The 20,524-nt window shown below is 51.2% G+C and overlaps 1 protein-coding gene across 1 annotated transcript in view; it reads left to right on the top strand.

The window, feature by feature from the left end:
• Positions 1-20,524, top strand: part of ABCA13 (ATP binding cassette subfamily A member 13) — a 108,884-nt gene that overhangs the window by 62,412 nt on the left and 25,948 nt on the right. The window contains exons 21-25 of the mRNA XM_058678020.1: positions 2,833-3,082; positions 9,478-9,567; positions 13,885-13,954; positions 17,645-17,763; positions 20,255-20,342. Of these exons, the coding sequence (XP_058534003.1) occupies positions 2,833-3,082; positions 9,478-9,567; positions 13,885-13,954; positions 17,645-17,763; positions 20,255-20,342 (617 nt within the window). The remainder of the gene's footprint in view (positions 1-2,832; positions 3,083-9,477; positions 9,568-13,884; positions 13,955-17,644; positions 17,764-20,254; positions 20,343-20,524) is intronic.

Below are 20,524 nucleotides of genomic sequence, written 5' to 3'. Positions count from 1 at the left end.
CACCTGTGTGCCTCAGCTCAGCTCACTGCTGTGGCCTTGTCTGCCCCGAGCCCCCCGTCCGAGCACCTCAGCGTGTTTGCACCTGACCTGGGATCTTCACCAGAAACCTGCTCTACTGCCTGGTTACCCTTGGTCCTCGAGGACTTTGTCTCTGCCTGGTGCACGAGCAGTTATGTCAGAGCTGCTTCCCGCCATCTGTTGTCCCTGGCTTCCCACAACAGTCACTGTGCTGCAGCCCCAGTCTCCTCCGGAATCGGTGTTCAAGCATGCTGTTCTCGTTGCGAATACTTAAAGGTTTTCCTTTCTGTTGCTCACGAGTCCTGAGATGCTCCAAGGCCACGTCCATTGTTCCACTTCGCACATTACATGCAAACTCTGCTGCCTTCAGCTTCTTTGAGACCCCAAGTCCCTGCCACTTGTAGAACCCACAGCACAGCTCTTCTCCTTGTCTGGAGCCCGCATGCCTTCCCCATTCTCTGATGATCCCTGTCCTTACTTCCCTGCCACTCCTGCAGACATGCTCACCACCTGACTGGGCTGGGCCCTCCCTGCTGGGCTGGAAGAGGTTGGATGCATGATGCAGTTAATTACCCTGGCTTCCTGTCATGCCCACCAGAGCGCCGTGCGCTCAGGAAGGTGCAGCTGGAGCTGTCACTCTTCTTTTCACTGTATTTCTGGCATTGAATGCAAAGTCTTGTTACTGAGTGGAGGAAGGAGGGGACACACCTGTGTGCAGCATGTGGCTCCCCAGGGCTCACCACCAGAGCTTCCAGCAGATCAGGGTACTCCTCTGACTTCTGGAGGAGTCATCGTGTACTCTGTCCCTGTTATATGGAAGGCCAGGTCCTGGCTGCTGCATGGAGAGAAAGGAGAGCTAGTATAAAGAAGGTTCTGGAATCACACAGTTACTTGCTGAATGTGATGTGGTTTTCACAGATTTGTTTTGGAAGCACTTGTGTTCCTGGGATTGGGGTGGCATGTGGTCCCCACTCCAGAAAACATGCCAACGGAGGCTCTCTAATCTCCGAGTTTGTGTGGAAGGGCACCGTTACACCTGGTGCGAAGTGACCCTAGCAGGTGCGGCCATCTCTCTGCAAGCTGTGGCCATGGCTTTGCTGATGTATTTGTTTTAAAGCAGTGTGTCCCCTGCATGGCAGATCTGAGACTGCATGCTCATCTTTGGCATTGTGGTTTGTCAGGTATTTCAAGGGAAATTCTGCTGCTTCTCCTCTCATGATCGAATCCTCTGTTTCTTTCTTGGCCAGTTGAGAGCCATCATCTGCTGTCCGAGGGTGACTTCAGCAGGGAGATGGGCCGGAAGTTGGGGGACGCCATCTCAGGCACTCTGATGCAGATCTCCCTGGAAGCAGCTTACTCGCAGTGCTTAGTGTCAGCTCCCAAGGGAGCACAGTTATGTGGAGCAGGTGTCCCACGGGAAGACTGTGTAGCCCGCCCTCCCCCCAGCAGTGTGGGTGTGTGTGAAGGCCCAGGGCTTTGAGCCCTCAGTGTAGTCACCCAGAGGAGCTGCAATCCCCTGCTCTGTGTTGCTCTGCCACGCAGACTCACTGGCTGTTTGGTAGCTCGTTGGTGAGCTGCTCGGTATTCTGGGTGTCTACTTTTTCTTTTGCAATATTCTTTTCACTGACTTGAAAGTATTCTATTCATAATGCTGTATTTTAAAATCTTGAAGAACATTTGCATGAACTTGGTAATGTGGAGATATATTGTGAGGTTGATATTTTAAGTTCCTCACTAGGTGTTAATGTTTGAATGTGTAAAATCACTGGACCAAGAAAAAAAAATTTTTGGACATTTTCCCCTCAGTGATTTGATGGTCAGGGGGATGAGAGCACGTAATTATAGATGTGACTGGAGTCCTGGGGTGTAATTACACTCATAAGTCATACAAGACAATTCATAACAATTTGGTCCAGCAGTTAAATTTTGACTGTTAAATTATTCATGCAAATACTTTTATAAGATTAGCCATGAATATTTGATTGGTGGTCGATTCATAACCATAAACTATCTTAGCCCTTTCCTTTTCCTCATTTATGATAAATTAACATGTATGGGAAGGTGGGGAAAATTTATTCTTCTTAGATTAGGAACACCTCTCCCACGAACACTCACAAGGCCTCAAAGTCAATGTTATGCCTGCTCTGACGGCCTCATTATCTGTTCTACCACATGTTGTTCCTGCTGACAGTGAGCATTCTTCTCAGGTTTGCTGTGTCCTTCAGAGGGAAGAAAGGAGCTTTGGGTGGTAGGTCCAGGGCAGGAGGGAGGTGCAGAAGGGTGGGGGTGGGTAGGGGTGAGAAGGGGCAAGAGTGGAGGTTGTTCTCAGGATCCCATGCCGCGCGGAACTGGGGGAACGCCCAAGAAAGACCTTGGGTTAAGGACAGAGAGGACAAGCAGGGCAGCAGGGGAGGGCAGGCCCCCTGTGGGCGGGTCGCAGGGCTCTGTAGAGTCCTCACTTCCAGCTGGTGAAGGTGTACACAGCCTGATCTCATCTGTCCTCCCCGTCCTGGGGCAAGCCACGTGAGACCCATTCCATTCCCATCCAGGGCCGTGATCGTTCTAGACCAGGAAGGCGGAGAACCCGGGCTTGGTCCCTCTGGGTCCTGGGGCTGAGTGCTTTGGTGTGTGTGCCTGTGTGCTCACTTGTACAAGAATGTGCCAGGAAGCCCATATGGTGCTCCTAAGGTCGTTGTTTGCCACAGGGTTACCTCCAGAATGTAGAAAAAAAGTCCACAGGCCCAGGTTGGTGCTGGGAGCTGCAGCCACAGCAGCACCTGACTCATCCATCCCTGCTTGTTTTCATCCCTGCAGGTGACTCATCCGTGAGGACTGCACTTGTGCATGGCCGGAAGCTCCTCCTGACCCACGTGGCTGCCATCCTGCGCAAGCGGCTGTGCCACACGTGCCGGGCCTGGAAGAACATGCTCTCGGACCTGCTGCTGCCTGTCCTGTTTGTGGCCCTGGCCATGGGCCTGTTTCTGGTGCGGCCCCTGGCCACCAGCTACCCTCCCCTGCAGCTGACCCCGGGCCATTATGACAGCGCTGAAACTTACTTTTTCAGGTGAGGAGCCACCTTTTCCTGCCCCTCCCATCCTTTTCTTTGGTTTTAGAATTCTACCAGGTTGGATGCTGGGGAATTGCAGGGCCGAGCATGTACCCATGCCCAGCCCTGAATTTCAGTGTGCACACCAAGTCCTCAGCTTTAGACTCAGAGCTGGGCCTTGGGCAGGCAGTTAGGTCATGAGGGTGGTGGAATGGGGTCAGAGTGTGGAGTGAAGGGAGGTAGCGTGCGTGCCATGAGGACGGGGCCATCTGTGGCCCAGGGGCGGCTCTGTCTCAGCCTTCCAGCCCCAGAGCGTGAGGGATGTGTCTGCATTGCTGACTGGCCACAGGCAGGCCAAGCAGGAGGCAGCTGCAGTAGCTTCCTGTGTTCAGCGCTGCAGGTGATGCTTCCCAGAGTCAGAGCTTTCCTTGTCTCTCAGGTCTGGGTTCCCATGGAGACCTCTAAGCAGGTGCTGGGGCTGCGGAGACCCTCATGTTGCCAACTTCTCCATGTTGAAAGGGGACCTACGGCCACCAGCAGACATATAGAGGGCCTGGCTCCACCTGCCCTTAACAGGAAGACGGAGGGCCAGGTCCCCATAGAATTTGGGGGTTTGGCAGAGTGTGTGAACTGTGTTTCTTATAGCCCCTCATGGCCACTCCAGAGATGCTGACCCCTAACCACATGTACTGCTGTGCCAGGAGACAGGCGAGGCCGTGGGTGACCAGCCCAGGGCTGCCCCCATGCTGGTGATGGCAAGACTGGGGACTCAGCACACAGGTGTTGGCTTCTCACAGCCTCCTGGGGTCCACATTCAGAAGCTCGTTGGGGACTTGGGGGACAACTCCAAGAGACCTGAGTTCCTTGGGCTCAGGTTGCTCAGCTCCCTTCGGATCCACCGCCCCTCACTGCCACAGGGCTCGCTGTATGCCAGGCACAGCCATGGACCTCCCAATGTAGGGGAGCATTGCATGATTGGCAGTAGGGAAGGGAGGGTGGAGGGCTCAGTGGCACTGACCCAGGACTGCCCAGGGTCCCGGCTGGACCACCAGTGGCCAGCAAGGGTCAGTGTCGGCTGTACTCCTGTCAGACATGTGCTTTGATTCATCTAATACACATGGCCGGCTAGTCTACATGCTTGCTGGTATCTGTGCAGCATTCACAGTGACTTGTAATTTGGAACTTGGTGTAAACAAATTCAGTGACAAAGGGGCAAGAGGTAGTAAGCTGGTTTCTTGGGCTCCTGCTCTTCAGCTCTTCTGCCTGTTCTGAAGTGCCAAGGGGCAGTTCCACTGCTGCAGCCGTGCAGTGGCCATTATCTTGTACCTGGTCTCGTGCCCCAAGCCCTGTTTCCCACCGGTTGGGTCCTCTTTCCAGGAGCACGGAGTTTATTAATATACACTCATGTTTATGAACTGTTTGAAGTGGATATGCCAGGTGGGTAGATGTCCACTAGAGGTTTTTTTTTCTCACAAATGCTCAACTTTCTGTCATATTCAAGTATGAAAGAGCTGTAACTTTCGTATTTATAAAATGTTTAAGATGTATTTTATTTTTTCAAGTTATCCTGATGCATTCCACAGGTGCTTTCCCTGCTTCCCTCACCGCAGGCACACTCCATCCCTCTGTTCCCTCGCCTCCTTTGACAGGTTTTTGCAAAGACAGATCTTAATCCTTTATATGCATAGGCTTAACTCACCACTGACTATGATATTCAACAAGTAAAAGGAAGGAATAGCACAGTTCCACAGGAGTAAAAACAAGTGCTAAATGGGAAAGAGAGAGAGAGAGAGAGAGAGAGAGAGAGAGAGAGAGAGAGCGCCCAGCCACCTGTCCACTCCCCACATGCCAGTGGGGGTTGGGCCAAGCTAAAGCCGTGAGCCTCATGGCTGGCAGGGGTCCAGGTGCTTTGAACATCCTTGCTTGTCTGCACAAGCAGGAGGCCAGGGCAGTCAGAGCGCCTGCATTGGCCCCAGGCAGCAGTGTTGTAACTGCCATGTGTCCCAAACACTTGCTCCCAAAAGTATGTGCTGAGCAGAAAAGAACACAAAGTATACTTCATCTACCTTTTCTCAAAGATTCTCCCACAAGCCTGCTGCTGTGCCTCTTCCTCCTGTGCCATTTAATGCTTTTAGCTGTCTGTGTTTTTGTTTCTATGACAATGAGGTCATAGCAGAAAGTTCTTTGTAACTTGCTTTTTATGTGGGTATCTATTCCAGACCTGCTCTTGTAAGTCAGTGTAAATGCATCACCCGTTTGTCAGGGCTGTACATTGGACAAAGACAGGGTTATTCAAACAATCTCAGCCATGAGGCATAAAGCATTTGTATCTTTTCCTGTTAAAGGCAATGCTATATGGGCAGCTTTGTTTTAAATTTATGTGCCTTTTCCATTATTTTCACTATCATTCATTTCTATAAGACATTTTGGGGGCCAAGGCATCAGTTTTGTCCATGTCGTTGTTGCCAAATTGTCTTTGTAGGTGTGCACTAATTGATTCTTTTATTCAGCAAATATTGATTGCACACCCACAGTTTGCCGGATCCTTTTCCAGATGGCAGCTGAGCACTGTGGCTGCAGTGGGCCCTACTCTTGGGTTGCAAGAGAGCCCGGCCTTCCGACACTCCCAGGTGTCTCATGACTTCACTCGGCAGCTGTTGCACTCTGTGGTCGGATGTGCTCCTCACTCGTTAGTGTTCTCAGTAGGTACTGATTGTCACTTGCAGCATGCAGGTGAGTCCCTCGGTGCAGCTTGCCTCCCATTTTCACCATTTCCACATCCTGTCTTCATCTTCTCCTTTTTTCTGTGAGAAATTCTCGGTATGGTATTTGTCTCAATGCCACCATTTCAGCCAGTTCTAAACAGTCATTCACTTTCTCTCCTGCATCATGAATTTGGTAATTATAGCTTTGTTTTGAAAGCATTTTCCTACTCACAGAGTATTCATTTTTCATGGAAGTCATGCTTTCCAAAATAATGTTGAATCTGAGAACTGGGAACATGCTGATGTTGTGAGAGCAGTGCTTTTGTGGCTGGGTGCCTGCCAGAGGGGAGGCTCTCGAGTGAGCAGCAGAGGCCCTGCTCTGGGTAGGCCTGTGGAGATGTCCTGGCGCAGGGACCCACTCTGGCCTGCTGCCTGCTGAGCGCTTTCCTACCACTGAACTTTCTTCTTTCATCTGCATTATCCAACCGCTTCAACCAGAGAAAGACCTAGCAGGAGAAAATGTAGGACTCCAGATAGGTCGCTAAGTCAGTTCTCTAAGAGCTGCCAAGAGGCTGTTGCCTTTAACTGGTGATTCATGTACATTCTGCACTGTTGCCTCTGCACCCATCTGGGCTGTGCCTGCTTCAACCACCCCTCTGCACCCATTTGGGCTGTATCTGCTCCCACCGCCCTCTGCACCCATCTGGGCTGTGCCTGCTCCAACCACCCCTCTGCACCCATCTGGGCTGTGCCTGCTCCAACCACCCCTCTGCACCCATCCGGGCTGTGCCTGCTTCCACCGCCCTCTGCACCCATCCGGGCTGTGCCTGCTCCCACCCCCCTCTGCACCCATCCGGGCTGTGCCTGCTCCCACCCTCCTCTGCACCCATCTAGGCTGTGCCTGCTCCCACCCCCCTCTGCACCCATCCGGGCTGTGCCTGCTTCCACCGCCCTCTGCACTCATCTGGGCTGTGCCTGCTCCAACCACCCCTCTGCACCCATCCGGGCTGTGCCTGCTCCAACCACCCCTCTGCACCCATCCGGGCTGTGCCTGCTCCCACCCCCCTCTGCACCCATCCGGGCTGTGCCTGCTCCAACCACCCCTCTGCACCCATCCGGGCTGTGCCTGCTCCAACCACCCCTCTGCACCCATCTGGGCTGTGCCTGCTCCCACCCCCCTCTGCACCCATCTGGGCTGTGCCTGCTCCAACCACCCCTCTGCACCCATCCGGGCTGTGCCTGCTCCAACCACCCCTCTGCACCCATCCGGGCTGTGCCTGCTTCCACCGCCCTCTGCACCCATCCGGGCTGTGCCTGCTCCCACCGCCCTCTGCACCCATCCGGGCTGTGCCTGCTCCCACCCCTCTGCACCCATCCGGGCTGTGCCTGCTTCCACCGCCCTCTGCACCCATTTGGGCTGTGCCTGCTCCAACCACCCCTCTGCACCCATCCGGGCTGTGCCTGCTCCAACCACCCCTCTGCACCCATCCGGGCTGTACCTGCTCCCCAACATCCCCTCTGCACCCATCCGGGCTGTGCCTGCTCCCACCCTCCTCTGCACCCATCTGGGCTGTACCTGCTTCCACTGCCCTCTGCACCCATCTGGGGTGTGCCTGCTCCCACTGCCCTCTGCATGAGGCCCAGCGGTGTCTTCTCCCTTATGAGGACAGGAAGAGCACCACAGCCAGCTGACTCAAAGTCAGCAGCCATCTGCTGGAGGCCTGAAGTCTGGCACTGAGCCAGAAGTCACACCCAGCTAAAGCTGAAGGTTCCTTCAGTCTCCTTCAGCTTCTGGAGGGTAGCAGGTAGTCAGCCTCACGCCCATTTCAGCCTCCTGCTGTCTTGGGATCATCTTGGTATCTCTTTATCTCACTCTTCCTCCTCGAAGTGCAGCAGTCAGCTGAGATTTAAGGATCATCCTGACCTTAAATGAGCTCATCTTGTCTAACTTTATTTGCAAAGACTATTTCCAAATAAGGTCCTACTCTGAAGTTCCAGGAGGACATGACTTTTTTGGGGGGAATTATTCAACCCACAATATTTTCCCATAATTTTCTTTTCAAATACCATTGAACTTGACCACGTTCTTGGCCACTTGCCTGGAGGGTAACCATTTGGAATTAGGAAGCACATCCTTCTACGGTATGCAGACAGATGGCAGAAATTAAAAGTAACTGAAGACTTGTAGTCATTGCTGTTACGTATCCCTTGTCTGCTGTTGTAGTTTGCAAAGTGGTTGCTGGGACTTGGTAGGGGTGCACCTGTTCATGCCTTGCTGACACCACCAGCCATCTGTCAGCATCCAAACGCCGACGTCCATTTCTCCTTACGTGTACAACTTCCTCCTAGACACCTGCTGTTTTCTTTCTTGTGCTCCAACACTGCTGCCTGGTAACCTACTTTAGTTTGTTTTGATCCTTTGGTGGGAACATGTGAGCAAATGTCCAGGAAGAAATGAAGTGATCAGTGGAAGTTTCTGTTGCTTTGTGTGACAGAATAGACCCAAAGCATCATCTGTACTTCTGAGTGGGCGCTGAGTGGAGGGAGGCTGTGACCACAAGTCTCTGCAAAAGCAGCACACGGGATGCTGACTGCCTCTCAGACCTTGCGCTCTGTCTGTCCTGGCCAAGGAACACACAGATGGCCCTGCCTCTGTCCCTCTCACCCGGCATCCCAAGAACTCCCTGCTCCATTCTTTCCTCCTAGCCTTGGGCTTATTGTTCTCAAGGGAAAGTCTCCTTTGGCAGAAGATGGTGTCAGGAGAAAATGAGCTTTAATTTCTGCAACAATTGTTTCTCTGTGAGTGGTAAGAGCACAGGGAAGACCAGATAGAGGGAGGCGGAATCCCGGGCAGAGCTGGAGGCCTCTGCGGATGATGTCCATGTACTAGTGGATGGTGTTAGAGATGACAGGAAACACAGCAGGACTCCCCACCATTCTGGGGGGTTCCCAGCAGCCTCTTACCACTCCTTGCTGTTTTGGCCAGAGCCACACTTTGAGGAAGAACAGGTGGCAGCCTCCCGTGCCCTCAATAGCCCGGTTCCCCGCAGGAAAGGGGACCCTAGACAAGGACACGGGGCCTGCAGGACTGCAGGGAAGGAACAGCCTGGAGAAAGGCTTGGTTAAGCCTCCTCAAGTCGGTGCAGCTCTCGCAACTGATGGAGTTTATCTTGACATCTTCCCCCAAACTCCATGAATATGTTTTTTTATAAGCACTTAATAGTTTGCTTATAAAAACCAAAATATACAAATACAAGAAATTGTTTTGCTTCAGGGATATACAGAAGAATAAATATTCAAGCCAAACCCAAGATACAGCATTAAAGGAATATAATTTTATAGATTTTAATATATTAGCATGATGCAATATTATGTAGTCTTTAAAATTCATTTTTAAAAACCATGCAAATGGGTGAAAAATGGTTATTTGAAAATATTAAGTGAAAAGATGAGAAAAATAACACAATGTGAATATGAGGATATAAAAATGCATGTCTGTCGTAGCAAAACCACACTTTTTAGAAGTTTCTCAATTTTATTGCTTGTTGAATTTACCATAAGACATTGCAAATGAGCTTCCTGTGAGCTCCAGGTCCCGCTGCTTGGGAGAGCTGGGCCAGCCGCCTTGTGTGGTGAGAGCTTGGACCAGGACTCGCTGTGAGGCGCTGCTGACCCTCCGACTCCATGTGCTTTATCTTCCCTGAGCAGCAGTGGGGATGATGCCATGGACCTCAGCCACGTGCTTCTGCAGAAGTTCAGAGACCAAGGGCTCATCTGTGCTGACTCCAGCTCAGACCTGTGAGTATCAGGTCCCTCTGCAAAGACACGGCTCCCTGAGGCCCCACAGCCGGGGCTCTCCGAGGCCCCACAGATGGGGCTCCCCTGTGGACCCACAGCCAGGGCTCCCCAGTGGACCCACAGCCTGGGCTCCCTGAGGCCCCACAGCCAGGGCTCCCCTGTGGACCCACAGCCTGGGCTCCCTGAGGCCCCACAGCCTGGACTCCCCAGTGGACCCCCAGCCTGGGCTCCCTGAGGCCCCACAGCCAGGGCTCCCCTGTGGACCCACAGCCTGGGCTCCCTGAGGCCCCACAGCCTGGACTCCCCAGTGGACCCCCAGCCGGGGCTCCCTGAGGCCCCACAGCTGGGGCTCCCCTGTGGACCCACAGCCAGCAGCGTGGTCTCCTGAAACTTCACAGTAGTATGACATGAATGTGAGTTGCCTGCTGGCTTCCTGGGGAGATGGCCACCCATTAGCAGGACTCAGGAGGTCACCACACTAGGAGGTCACCACACAGAAACACTTGAAACAAGCTAGCGCATGCGTGTTGCCATCCCTGTGTGGGCACAAACTTTGTGTCATGGTAAAAGAATAAGTCATTAGGAACATTAAGTTTGCTTAAGGAAATTAAAAATTAGAAAGAATGAAACAGCAATTAAAGATGAATTATGTGTTACCTGTTGTTTGCTTTTCAGAGAAAACTTACATATATGAAACATGTAATGATAACTTCTAAGAGTCCTAAAAGGCCAGTCTATCAAGTTTGATAAATCACCTTGGATATTATTTTGGAGGGATTTAAAAATGGTTAACATAATGATGGTCTTTTACTGAAATCTTGATAAAGTACACCTTTTGTAAGTTCGGAGTTTTCTTCCTCTTGCTTTGCTCTGGTTGCATACACTAAGAATCTACTATTAATAAAATGGCTACTGGAGCAGCTGAAGCTAATTAGGAATGCAGCCTGGTCTCAGGAAATGGACTGTCCCTGGTCGACCAGCTGAAGCGAGTGATACAAACCACGACGGTCTGCTAACTGCTGGAAGAGTGTCTTTGAAGTAATACATATTAAAATACGATAGTGGCCATATGTTTTCCAATTGGAGAGATGCATTTGACTCATTAGTCCTGCTGGTAATTAGCTGGAGCCTGAGTAACTATTAATGGTCTCAGGAAGAACCCGTAAAGATTAATTACGCTGCTTCACTGTAGTCTTCCGTAGACAAGCAAAGTCGTCTGGGGCTCTGGGGTGATGTTTTCCTTTCTGCCCTTGGTGCAGCGCGCAGCCCAGGAAGTGCTCCTCTCGGTGGGTGAAGCCAGCCCAGGCTGCCCCACGTGGTCAGCCCCAGCCCAGCCTGGTAGAGCAGAAGGAGGCCTGTGCAGTCCCTCCAGAAGCAGCTAGAAAGGTGCAGTCGCTGCTTCCAGCCCAGCAGCGTGTGCTGCCGTGTGCATTCTTCTTTCAGGCTCAGTTTCTTCACTGGGGACCAGGGCTTCCTGCTTCGCTCCTCGGCTCTTCCACAGCCCAGCCAGCGTAGCACCCCCGGTGTGGACACCACGGCCCAGCCAGCGTAGCACCCCCGGGGTGTGGACACCACGGCCCAGCCAGCGTAGCACCCCCGGTGTGGACACCACGGCCCAGCCAGCGTAGCACCCCCGGTGTGGACACCACGGCCCAGCCAGCGTAGCACCCCCGGTGTGGACACCACGGCCCAGCCAGCGTAGCACCCCCGGTGTGGACACCACGGCCCAGCCAGCGTAGCACCCCCGGTGTGGACACCTCTGTCCTTTTTTCTTTCTTCCCGGGCTGGTATTTGCTTTGTGGCACCCATGTGGTCTAACTCAGCACCAGGTGCTGGGCTGCTGCCTTCAATCACGTTTGATCTCTGGGTGACACGGCACACTAGAATCTGAAATCGGAGTGAAACTGTTGATTTAGAATAGGAACATTTCCTCCTGTTTACTGACTTGAGTGGTACCTGCAGTTTTCACCTTCTTGGCAGACCCAGGCAACCATCTGATCATTTGTTGGAGGGAACATTTAAGAACAATAGATTAGATTCTGCCTGTGGACAGCTTTGCATTGTGGTCCTCAACTTGGTGTTGTCTTTGGAGAGGGAGCTGTGCTGATCTCTCTGCCATCCGAAAGGCAATGCAGGATTCCAGAAACATCTTCTGTGGTATAAATCTAAATCTAAAGTGTAAGTTTTCTCCTAATGCAGGTATTGCACATCTCATTATTAAGAGCTGCTAACTGCCGGCTTTCAGAAGCACACTGGTGTATGTACATTTCAGTCCAGTTCCCAAGGCTCACAGCTCCAGTGGCTGACTCCCTTATTCTGAGGCAAAATGATCATTTTCCCCTTCCTGTTGTTACTAATCTTAATAAAGAACAAAAGTGGTAGTCAGCAAATCTTATAGTTCTGTCAAACTTAAGAAGCCAATTGGGACAAATCATGAAGTTTATTTTCATGACTTAAAAAAAAAGGTTGTTTTATCCGAAAGGCAGAATTACAGAAAGGGGAAGAGAGAAACTGTCTGTGGAAGACTCCCAAGGAGCCGCAGCAGTAGGGGTGTGGCCAGGCTGAAGCCAGGAGCTTCCGCTGTTTTCCATGCTGCTAGCAGGGGCCCCGGCACTTGGGCATCATCTGCTCTCCCAGGTGCCCTAGCAGGGAGCTGGACTAGAAGTCAAGCAGCACCCGTTGCTGATGGTGACATCACCCACTGCATTATAATGCTGGCCGCTAGTTCTGTGGTTGTAAGCAGACTGGTATCTCATTGGATTGTGGCAGTATGGTCTCTCATCTTTGTGGCCTGATGTTTCCAGTGCCCAGGGCCTCTGGAAGGTTCCCTAAGCTGGTGAGCACTCAAGAGATGGAATGCTTGGATCCTTCCATGGCTGTAACAGTTTCCCTTGGAGAGTCTTGGGAAGACAATAGTTGAGGTCAAGGGTAAAAAGTATGTGGAGAGTCTTTTGGGCACTGGGATGCAGAGGTGGCCACATGAAACCTCTACTCCTCCATCCGTGGCTGCGTTGACCTGTGCTGCTGGTCACACCTCTCTCAGCCCACTACTCTATGGTGCTGGACCCTTTTAAAATTCTTTTTAATGTGATAGAGAGACATAGAGAGATATCCATTGTTTCACTTCATAAATGCAGTAGTTGACAGCTGAGCTGGCGAGCTGAGGCTGGGAGCTGAGAACTTCATCCTGTTTTCCCGTTAGTGGCAGGAATCCACCTGCTTGAATCACCACCACTGTCTCCTTAGTGTCTGCGGCATCAACGGGAAGTCAAATCAGGAAATGGAGATGGGTGTGGGACACAGCAGCTAAGTGGTGTCTGAACTGCTAGGCCAGATGCTCACCTCTGCTGAGAGGCTTGCGCTAGCACACAGAGGTGGGAGCTTGGCAGACCTGGTCTTCCGTGAGGTGAACCTGGACTGGAGGCCTGCTGGTTAGAGCTCCATCCTTTCAGAAACTGAGGCTAGAGTGGATGTGGGCAAAAGCAGCTAGTGACTGTCATTCAGAGTGAGGTGCCTTTGTTTATTCTCAACATTTGTAGTAATTTAGAAGAGTTATCATCAGTAATGCACATTTGGTTGACAAATATTGGGAACCCAGAAGGACAAGAAATGGCAGGCAAACTTTCCTGCATGCTTCCCACCTATTGCTTCCAGGGCTTTCCTGTTTTTAAAGTGGAACATCACAATTAGCTCTGTTTTTTTAAATATTTATTTATTTTGAAATAGTTACTGAGATAGAGGTCAGAGAGAGATCTTGTCATCTGTCGGTTTATTCCCCAAATGGCCACATCAGCCATTGCTGAGATGATCCAAATTGTAGCAGGAGCCTCTTCTGGGTCTCCCATGCAGGTGCAGGGTCCTAAGGCTTTGGGCCGTCCTCTATTGCTCTCCCAGGCCACAAGCAGGGAGTTGAAAGGGAAGTGGGACAGCCAGGACATGACCTGGTGCCCACATGGGAAGCCAGTGCTGTAGATGGAGGATTAGCTTGCTGCACCACCACTCAGGTCTTTACTGGGTTGATTAATTGCTTGTTGGTACCTGGCTTAGGAGTGGGAGTCTTGGGGAGGTGCTGAGAAGCCCTGGTGGCCCCTCTCACACAGGGGACAGGGTGCACGTATCCCATCAGGGAATACCATTATGACTGAGGTCTCATCATCTGAGTCAGGACCCACACTGTGAGGCCAGTGTCAGAGGCCACCTCCATCACCTCTTTGTGGAAGAGATACCCCTGAGTTGTGTGCTGGTTGCACAGAGCTTTCTCGGGGGGCACGGTAGCTTTGTCGGTGGAAAGCTCACTGCATTCCTTCTGATTTTCAGGGAGAACTCCTCCTGCTGGCACCGGGATCTCTTTCCTGCCCTGGAATTTCAGGATTCCTGTGGCTGTCTGGTAGGTTCCTGTGACTGCTGTGATCTTTGAAAGTCAAAACCCCAAGTGACAAATGACCTTGCTCCACCTATGAAAGCTCATGTCCGTCCCTGAGTCTTTACTGAGATCATTTCTGTCACCCAAAGTGACCATTGGCAGCACCTGCTGCTGGGCATCCCCATCCAGGGCCTACAGCAGTGCTGAACACCCACCTCCTCATCAAGGGTGAGAAAAGGTGAGATGCTGTGGGGGAATCTCCCCGCATGCCACAGCAGGCTGACCTCCAGGCTCCTGTCTGCTTTTGCTTGACCTCTGTGAGGTGATAGAAGCAGCTGGGTTGTCAACAGACTGGTCTGAGCATGGAGGATCCATTCTGTTGTACGGGGAGATAGATGCTCCACTGTTAAAAGAGGGCCATAGCTCTCCAGTTTGTGCTAGAGAATGATTGAAATGTATTTGGAAAACCTATTGGAAATGGTCTCAGAGGAAATTTCTAGAGCTGATCAATAAAAGGCAGAGTCATGTCAGCCATACTCAATACGTTGATGGACAAGCCTTATTTGGAGAAAGGAAGGAAAAGAAAAAAGTTTAATTGGATTGTGATCCATGGTGGAGGTATTTCCAGCCTTTGTGGTTGGTGGCCTCCGGGATGCTCTCATCTCCGTGGTGAGTTCCTCCTGGACACTCGGAAGGCTTGTTCTGGGAGGTCCTGACCTGCTTTCTCCCCTCGGCTGGGAAGTTTCTTTGCTGGGACAGGGCGCGCACACTGCACTCAGAGAGGTTGACTGAGAGAACGAGGGGGTTATCATGCTCCCTCTGGCACTCACGGTCAGCAGGCTCAGCTGCCCTCTGTGCCGCTTTGCACCAACTCCTGGCTTTGGGTACAGCCATTTTCCTGGCACTGCATTCGCTGGTGAAGGCTCTGACTTGCTCCGCATGTTCCTGTGGTGGTTCTGTTGCTGCAGCGGTTGTAACTTACACTGCTAAGGCCTGTTTTGAGTAGATTGTCAGTGGTTAAGGGATGAGTGAAGGAATGAGTCTTGTCATGGATGCCAATCCCCTGCTGCTCTGTGGACACCAGGGCATAATCCCTCTATTTGTGCTGGTACCCAGTATCCAACTTCCTTCTGTCCCCTCTCCTCCCATCCTCCCACCTTTAGGAATCACTGTTCTATGTTGTCATCAACTTTTCTTCTTTACCTGCTATATATGAGAAAGAACATTTGGCGTATATTTCTATGACTTAAATTGCATGATATCCTCCAGTTCCATCTATTTTGCCAAAGATGAGAGGATATCATTTATTGTTTTCAGCTACTGTTCCATCATATCTACACTGTACATTTTCTCTCTGTTGTGTTGATGGGCACGTGGGTTGATTGCACTGTGATTTGTGTTACAATAAACACGGGTGCTCTGCCTCCTCTTGCAGGTGAGCGGCTCACGTGGTGGGCATCTGAGCTCAGCCTGAACATCCAGGTCAAGCCCCGCAGCTCAATATCATCTACCAAGATTTGCCGTAGGGACTGGTGTTCTCGGAGATCATTATTCATTTCGCTCCAGAGGGCATATTTGGGGAGAAGCATTTAGAGAAGAGTATATATACTCTCAAACTTACTACTCTCTTAATAATAATATATATTTCACATTTATTTTTCAAAAGCAGAGAGATAGAGAGTGAGAGACACCTTCTATTCAGTGGTTTGCTCCTTAGTGCCACAACAGTCAAGGCTGGGCCAGACTAAGCCAGGAGCTTTGCCCACTTGGGATGCAAGCCTCATACGCAGGGGACTAAGCTCACTGTGCCACAGTGCTGACCCTGAATTTCGGTTCTAGATAAGAATTTGATATTGGATAAGAATTTGAAATCGAAGCACTAGCTTCCTTTCATTGGGTTACTCCATATATGACTGTAATGGCCCAGGCTGGGGCAGGCCAAAGCCAGTTGGTTCATCCTGAGCCATCTAAATGAACACTGTTGAGAGAGATGGGTCTTGAGGCAGTGGGAACGGTGAGTTGGAGAGAGATGTGTGAGGAGCATGGAGACTTTAACGGTGATGTGACCTGTCAGTGAGGTAAATGAATCTCTCTGATTTATTGATATTAACTGACAGGCACGCGTTGTGTTTGTGGAGTCTGTATGTCTGTGAGGCAGGATGGCTAAATCAAGCTGCTTACCAGGCACATTCCCTCACGTACTGATGTAGGGAAGACTCCTAAACGCCACTGTTCCGTATTTAAGTGGATGTTACCTTGGCATTAAGCGTAGCCACCATGCTGTATAGAAGAGCTTTGGGGCTCCACCCTCCTGCCTCTCTGAAACTCATATCCTTTGACCAATGTCTCCCTCATGATCAACACTCTCAGGTCTGGGCAGCCACCACTGTATGCTCTTCTCCCATGAGTTCAGCTGTTTCAGATCCCACATGTGGAACTTGAGTTGAATTGTAATTTACATGTGTTAATATTTCTAGCATGTTTCTCCAAGTCATCCTGCCAAGAACTTAAGAGGAAGCCTGAAGTGAATATGAGTGGACTTTTAAAACTTAATAAAAAAATGGAATTAAAGGATACGTTTATTTTGGTGCAAAAAATTAACATTCTTACATGTGGTCAGGTTGTCAGAACATCTTTACAAAATGCACATTATGAGTCTGGATTTCAAGGTTTTTTTGTATCAAAGAAAGTTTATGTTTTGATTTCATTTGTCCATAATCTTTTTGAAGTCAAGTGTGCCTGCCCTCTTTTTAGTGGCCCTTGTTTATTATTCCTAAAAATATTTTTTTGTTTGAGAGTGAGAGAGACTGAGAGAGAGAGAAACGCTAGATTCCATCTGTTGGGTTAGTCCATATGTGGCTGTAATGCCAGGGCTGGGCCAGGTCAAAGCCAGGCGCTTTATCTGCTTTTCCGTGTGGGTAACGGGTATCTTCCACTGCTTTTCCCAGATTGTCAGCAGGCAGCCGGATCATACATAGAGCAGTGGGGACACAGACTGGCACCCTCCCAGGATGCTACAGGCAATGGCTTTACCTGTTGCGCTGCGATGACCTTGGCCCTTATTCTTTCATGTGTAGCTGAACCCAACATGAACTGTGCACTTGTGTCTCTACCTTGCAAATTGTAAACAGTTTCCAAAACACAGCAACAGGTCCCAGAACTGAGTCCTTTCCTGTTTGCATTTATGACTTGCCCCAAGTTGTCCTGACCAAGTACGAAGCATGGGAAATCCCAGCCCTGACTGTAGCAGGACATAGGTGTCTGGTGTGGGGTGCCCACCGCTTCCCACACTCAGTGTGCAGCTCCCAGTGAGTGTGGGGTAAGAGCTGGTGTCCTTCACTCTGGGCACTCATATTTGGACCCTCCTGTCTGTCTTCTTCTTACTGGCTGTCTTGACTCCTCTTTAGGTCCCTCAACTGTGAGATCTTGCCAAAGCCCTTCTCCCTTTTTGATTCTTACACCTCTGCCCCAGCTTCAGTCCACCAAGAGGTGTGTCCTGGGTATGTTTGGTTGTGGAGGGTGTGGTGGGTTCTGGTATGCTTCTCCAATGTGGGAGACTCCCCAGGAGATTTTAGAAATTAGAGCAAAGCAAAGGCTGCAGATAATTTGTTTAAAAATGGAAGTTAGGAAAGCTCACATGAGGATTAAAGGAGTGCCCATGAATGTGTGTGTGAATCACAGGTCTGTGTCTGTTTTCTCTCTGCAAACTGACAGAGGTGTCCAAACAGCAGTGCGGGGGCTCCCTGCCTGACCAACAGCCTGGGCCACACCCTGCTGAATCTCTCTGGCGGAGATGTGGAGAAGTACTTGCTCATACCATCCAGAAAGCCCAGGTGTGTTTGCAGCTGTCCTCGGGGCTTCTCTGTTGTCTGTGAACAGTTGTTCCTCAGTGTCCAGGACCCATGTGGGGAGCACTGTGTGTGCATGGTCAAAGCCCTCATATAAGAAGATACAGTATTTCATATAATCTTTGCACTTCCTCCTGTATGCTTTGCATTTTATTTATTTGGAAGGCAGAGAGAGAATGAATGTCAATGAATGAGCAAATGTGAATGAGCACGTGAATCTGCTAAATCACTCCTCAAATGCATGCAGTGGCCAGGGTTGAGTTGAGTCAACATCAGGAACCATGGCCTCAATTCAGGGTTGGGTTGGGTCAGCATCAGGAGTCATGACCTCAATCCAGGGTTGGGTTGGGTCAGTGTCAGGAGCCATGACCTCAGTCCAGGGTTGAGTTGGGTCAGCATCAGGAGCCATGACCTTAATCCAGTCCTCTTGCATGGGTAGCAGGGACCCAAGCACTTGGACCATTTGCTGCTGCCTGGCAGGTGTGCACTAGCAAGAAGCTGTCACTGAACACGGAGTCGGGACTGGAACCCAGGACTCAGATGCGCACTGGGGCACCCCAGGCAGCATTGTAGCTGTTTGCCCAAGCCACCCTGCCTTCTGTGCTTTGGGCCTCTCTGGATTACCTCCAAAGGCCGGCATGCTGTAAAGCTGTTTGCCTTGGTGCTCTGTGCGGTTCCGGCAGCCGTGCTAAGAGAGCAGTTCTTGTGCGTGTCTGGCACGGACACTTTCTCCTGAGACTTTGCCGATGCAGGACGTGTGGTTGTGGGAGGCTGGCTGTAATTTGGGAAATGTACTGTTTCAGATTAATGTTCATCAACTCTCTAAAGTCTGACACTAACCTCGTTGCTCATAAAAATTCTGGAGGTGTGTCGTGGGCCCTAATCAGATTCCCCATTGGCGGCTTTCATTCTTGAAGCACCGAGAGACATCAATCGAGATTCTGTCAGTGGTAGAAGCTGGGGAGCCAGAGCAAATGTTATTGCTTTAGGGAATACAGGCAGATAAGTTAACAGCATAATGAAACAACAGTGTCTTTTAGAATGCCCCCTACTATGTGGCTTTCAATATGGGAACCTCTCAATACAATGTGGTAAAATGGCTCTCAGGCGATTTGGGGAAAGCTTGTATTCTGTACTGAGTTTCCTGGAGCCTTATGGGGCCGAACCAGATGAGGGCAATGGGAATGAGTGCTTCTCCTTGCTTTAACTTTCAATGTCATTTGTCACATTCCCAGAGTCCCGGATGCTGTGTGGCTTGGCGTATGCAGTCATCCCCATGGGTGTCCGCTGCCTGGGGCAGCCTCTGCCCTTCACTTGTGTCCTCCTCCCCTGTTGGGCAGCTCCCCTTGCCTCAGGGTGGCCTCTGGCCTCTCCACTGCTGCCCATCTCGTAGAGACCTTTCAATGTGTCCTGAGAGAGAGAGAGAGAGAGAGAGAGAACGCTTGTTTATACTGTTCAGTACCAAACTACAGCTGATGCTGGTGCTAGGTTGAAAGTAGGATCCAGGGACTCCTTCCGGGTCTCCAGTGTGGGTGGAGGACACTGGTCTCTTGAGCCACTACCTGCTACTTCTCAGAGTGAACATTATTAGGGAACTGGAGTCGGAAGCAGGGCTGGGCCTTGAAAGTGGCACACCAAGAGCCTATTGTGATAGTACGTGCCATTATTTCTAATGTCAGCTAACTTTGGAAGCCTGGTAGGTGTCAGGTACTATATAGCCCATGGTGATAGGGAAATGAAAGATAAAAATTCCCACCTAGAAAACCGTTATAAGGGTGCACGAAGGATTGCCTGGCAAATAGGCCGTTAAAGCCCAGGGTGGTCATTAGCACAGTAGAAGGGAACGGTGGGTGCTGTGAGAACTCGGAAGAGAAGGAGCAGCTCGGCCAACAACAGTTCTCAGGACACCCCGCTCCCCTGAGGGGTGAGCTGTGAGTGCAGGATGAGAGAGCCAAGTGGGAGAAGAGCACCTGGACCAAGGGATGCTCGAGTGACTCCTAGCTGAGGCAGAGCGCCACGGCCACTCCTGTTCCTCGCAGCAGGTGTTTCCAGCCTCGGCCAGCCTTGCCCAGTCCTGGGGCAGGTGTGTGGGAGTGCTGGCTGTCTGACTTGCATGGGCCTGGTGTGGGTGAGGAGTGCCCTAGCGGGAGTGCTGGCTGTCTGACTGGCACGGGCCTGGTGTGGGTGAGGAGCGCCCTGAGTGGGAGTGCTGGCTGTCTGACTGGCACGGGCCTGGTGTGGGTGAGGAGCGCCCTGAGTGGGAGTGCTGGCTGTCTGACTGGCACGGGCCTGGTGTGGGTGAGGAGCGCCCTGAGTGGGAGTGCTGGCTGTCTGACTGGCACGGGCCTGGTGTGGGTGAGGAGCGCCCTGAGTGGGAGTGCTGGCTGTCTGACTTGCACGGGCCTGGTGTGGGTGAGGAGCGCCCTGAGTGGGAGTGCTGGCGCTCTCTGGCTGCCCTTGTGCTTGCTGTTGATAGGCTTGGCGGCTGGTCCTTCGGAGTGCGCATCCCCAGTGGCCCTGCGGCTGAGAATGGCAGCGCAGCACAGCCCACAACTCTGGCAAAGGTAACACTGGCTCTCTCCCCTTCTTCTTCTATTAGGGCATGTGTGGGAAACCCAGTATGCAAAACCCTGATGAGGTCACAGTGTTTGTGCATGAGTGTCAGGAGGGATGGGGTGGAGAGAGTCCCTCAAAAGAGAGAATGGAATGTTTTCACCAAGAATGTGCAGAAACAGAGAGAGGGCAT

This window comes from Ochotona princeps, chromosome 20, assembly GCF_030435755.1.
Source record: "Ochotona princeps isolate mOchPri1 chromosome 20, mOchPri1.hap1, whole genome shotgun sequence".
NCBI classification, from domain to species: Eukaryota; Metazoa; Chordata; class Mammalia; order Lagomorpha; family Ochotonidae; genus Ochotona; species Ochotona princeps.
The sequence above is the reverse complement of the archived record's forward strand: the minus strand, read 5'-3'. Positions and strand labels throughout refer to the sequence as shown.